Source organism: Dendrobates tinctorius, unplaced genomic scaffold (genome assembly GCF_039654945.1).
Source record: "Dendrobates tinctorius isolate UK_male_01 unplaced genomic scaffold, ASM3965494v1 ptg000273l, whole genome shotgun sequence".
Taxonomy (NCBI): domain Eukaryota; kingdom Metazoa; phylum Chordata; class Amphibia; order Anura; family Dendrobatidae; genus Dendrobates; species Dendrobates tinctorius.
Window position 1 is genome coordinate 4,013,118 of NW_027361940.1, and position 3,585 is coordinate 4,016,702.

The 3,585-nt window shown below is 48.6% G+C and overlaps 1 protein-coding gene across 1 annotated transcript; it reads left to right on the plus strand.

The window, feature by feature from the left end:
* The first annotated feature begins 1,204 nt into the window (after nucleotides 1-1,204).
* Nucleotides 1,205-3,321, plus strand: LOC141072488 (olfactory receptor 52K1-like). Its single transcript, XM_073559762.1, has 2 exons — nucleotides 1,205-1,276; nucleotides 2,359-3,321. The coding sequence occupies exons 1-2, from the start codon at nucleotides 1,205-1,207 to the stop codon at nucleotides 3,319-3,321; spliced, it is 1,035 nt and encodes a 344-aa protein (XP_073415863.1).
* Nucleotides 3,322-3,585: the final 264 nt, after the last annotated feature.

Sequence of the window (3,585 nt, forward strand, 5' to 3'; positions counted from 1 at the left end):
CCTGAATCCTAGAGGTCAAATCACACACCAACTTATAGCGCCAAAAGACCCCATGTAGAATGGGTGCTCAATCCATGAAAGAACATCCACATATGGAGAAATGACGGATGGCACTCACCGTTCAGAGGTGATAGGCTTTATTCAGGAATAAAAAATATCGGCACGGGAGATGTGTTGAGTACGGACTACGGTCGTTTCGCGCTGCTTGCTGATGGCTTCCCCTCCAGTGAAAGCACTGCCCATGCTGATATCTTCCCCTCCAGTGGTAGCACTGCCCATGCTGATAGCTTCACCTCCAGTGATAGCACTGCCCATCCTGATAACTTCCCCTCCAGTGATAGCACTGCCCATGCTGAGGACTTCACCTCCAGTGAGAGCACTGCCCATGCTGAGGGCTTCACCTCCAGTGATAGCACTGCCCATGCTGAGAGCTTCACCTCCAGTGATAGCACTGCCCATGCTGAGGGCTTCCCCTCCAGCGATAGCACTGCCCATGCTGATAGCTTCACCTCCAGTGATAGCACTGCCCATCCTGATAACTTCCCCTCCAGTGATAGCACTGCCCATGCTGATGGCTTCCCCTCCAGTGATAGCACTGCCCATGCTGATGGCTTCCCCTTCAGTAATAGCACTGCCCATGCTGAGGGCTTCCCCTCCAGTGATAGCACTGCCCATGCTGATGGCTTCACCCCCAGTGATAGCACTGCCCATGCTGATGGCTTCACCTCCAGTGATAGCACTGCCCATGCTGATAGCTTCACCTCCAGTGATAGCACTGCCCATGCTGATGGCTTCCCCTCCAGTGATAGCACTGCCCATGCTGATGGCTTCCCCTTCAGTAATAGCACTGCCCATGCTGAGGGCTTCCCCTCCAGTGATAGCACTGCCCATGCTGATGGCTTCACCCCCAGTGATAGCACTGCCCATGCTGATGGCTTCACTTCCAGTGCTAGCACTGAACATGCTGATGGCTCACCAATCGCTCTAACCATGGTGATAGCTCAAACATATAGCACTGCCCATGCTGATGGATTGATCAATAACCCTACCCATAATAACTCAAATCTATAGTTCCACCCATGATGATGGCTTTACCAACAGCTCTAACCATGCTGATAGCTCAAACATATAGCTCCTCCTATGCTGATGGCTTCACCAGTGGCTCTGCATAGGCTAATAGCTCCACCTCTAAACTCTGCCCATGATGAAAGCTCAAACCTATAGCTCCACCCATGCTTGTCATGACTCTGGACAGGATGGTTCAGCCTCCATCCAGGTCAGGTCAGGGTTAATGCTAGTTCACCTCTCTTTCGTTCTGGGGCGGCTATTTAATGCTGGTTGCTCCTGGGTCTGGTGTCGGTGATACTTCCGTTGTACTCGGCTAGTGTGGCTGACCCAGGTTACTCAGTGAACTATCATTGTTCCTCTGTATGCTTGTGTTTTTGTCTCCTGTTTCTGTACCGTTGTGACTTCTCTGGCTTCTGACACTTGGCTCCCCTCCTGACTATTCTCCTGTCCTGCTCTTTGGATACCACACTCCCTCCTGGCCTCTGACGCCCAGCTTGTTATTGACTTCTCTCTTGATTAACCCTTCGGCTCCTGTTAACCCCGTCAGGCTTCCGACCCTCTGCTCACTCCTGACTACGTTCCCGTTACCACTACCAACCGGCTCCCATTTCGGCGCGTGGTGGATGGCTCCTCCTCTATCATTCCCTCCGACCTCGCGCGCCCGGCTGGGCTCCGATCTGGTGTGCACGGCACCTTGCAATGCTCTCCCTACTCCCTTGCAGACCAGTGCTCTCTGCTAGCGCCCCCTAGACTTCACCTTCGGATACACATGCGCTGTTTATCATTACAATGCTGATATCTACACTAATAGCTCTGCATAGGCTGAGAGCTCCACCTATAAACTCTGCCCATGATGATAGCTCAAACCTATAGCTCTGCATAGGCTGATAGCTCCACACCTAGCTCTACCCATGTAAATAACTCTACCTATAGCTCAGCCTATGCTTTTAAGTCACCTTATAGCTCTACACATACCTATAGCTGAACCTAAACCGATAGCTCTGTTAATTCTGCCGCAAACTCTACAGTATAGACCCCGTACTTCTTTGAGATCTACAACCATCAGGTGAAGTATCTTGTCGGACTTCACATATCAAAAGCTCATAAGGGTAATGCAGCAATTCTAATAGATGAATATGGTCCTCAGCTGACCCTCAACAGACCTAATTAAACTGGGTTGTGACCACAGGTTGATCAGAGGAGGTCATTTTTTTTATACGCCCAACAGACAATAATTGAATATATCTTGACTACCAGAATTAATGTCATTCTTGGTTTTATTCTCTACAGGAGGCGTCCTATTTCATGGAGATCTTCACTGGGAACCCCAATGTGAGCCACAGTAGCTTCCTGTTCACTGGGTTCTCCGGCATCACAGATCACAGGAGCTTGCTCTCCATCCCTTTTCTTATCATATACACACACATAATGGTCAGTAATCTTGTCATGGTCTACAGGATTGTGGTAGATACGACTCTGCAATCTCCCATGTATCTGCTCATCAGTCTCCTGTTTCTGGTGAATGTTGCCTGCACCACCACCTTCATGCCAAAGTTTATCTTGGGTTTGACTTTTGACCTGAACCAGATCACCCTGAGTGGCTGCCTGGTACAGATGTGGTTCATCTACGTCATCGTCACATTTGAGTCCACTGTCATCCTGTTGATGGCTCTGGACAGATATGTGGCCATCTGTAAACCCTTGCGATACCACGACATCATGACCAATCGCTTTCTAAGCCAGTTGACTTGGGTTAGTTTGGCCAGAAGTGTCATACTTATGACTCCAATCATTTATCTGGACTCTAGGGTCAAATTTTGTAAATCCAATGTCATTCTTAATTTCGTCTGTGAGAACATGGGACTCTTGAAGTTGGCCTGTGGAGACATCTCCGGAATCCAGGCCATTGGGCTGATTGTAAGGATGGCGATAACAGTGGTGGATGGAAGTCTTCTCCTCATCTCCTACCTCATTATCCTCCACACCGCTATGTTTGTCCTAAAACAGTCAAGAAGCAAAGCCCTAAACACGTGCAGCTCCCATATTTTCGTGGCTCTGAGCATCTATGCCAGCAGCATTTTATCAGCACTCATATATCGGCTGGAGACCTCGGTTTCAGTAGATATACAGAACTTAACCAGTGCCATCTACTTCTTATTCCCAGCCACCATCAACCCCATCATCTATGGAGTCAGAGTCAAGGAGATCTGGCTGAGCTTAAAGAAAATGAGTGAGAGTGTCTTAACCTCATGAAAGGTGGGACGATGCAATAACTAGAGGAACAAAAAGCTTCAGCATGCCGCATAGTGCTACAACATAAAGTAGGGTTACAAAAAGTTAGATGTATTGTATGCATTCTTCCACAATGCTCCATGTCCTTTAAAGTCTTCAGATGGCAATGCATCATTGACATAGGTTAGAGGTCCTAGGATCATTCCGTCTACAGGAATCCTTGCTCTACGGCCACTACCGTCAGTCCTGGTAAGATCATACTTCTGGCTTTGGAGAATCACTAGT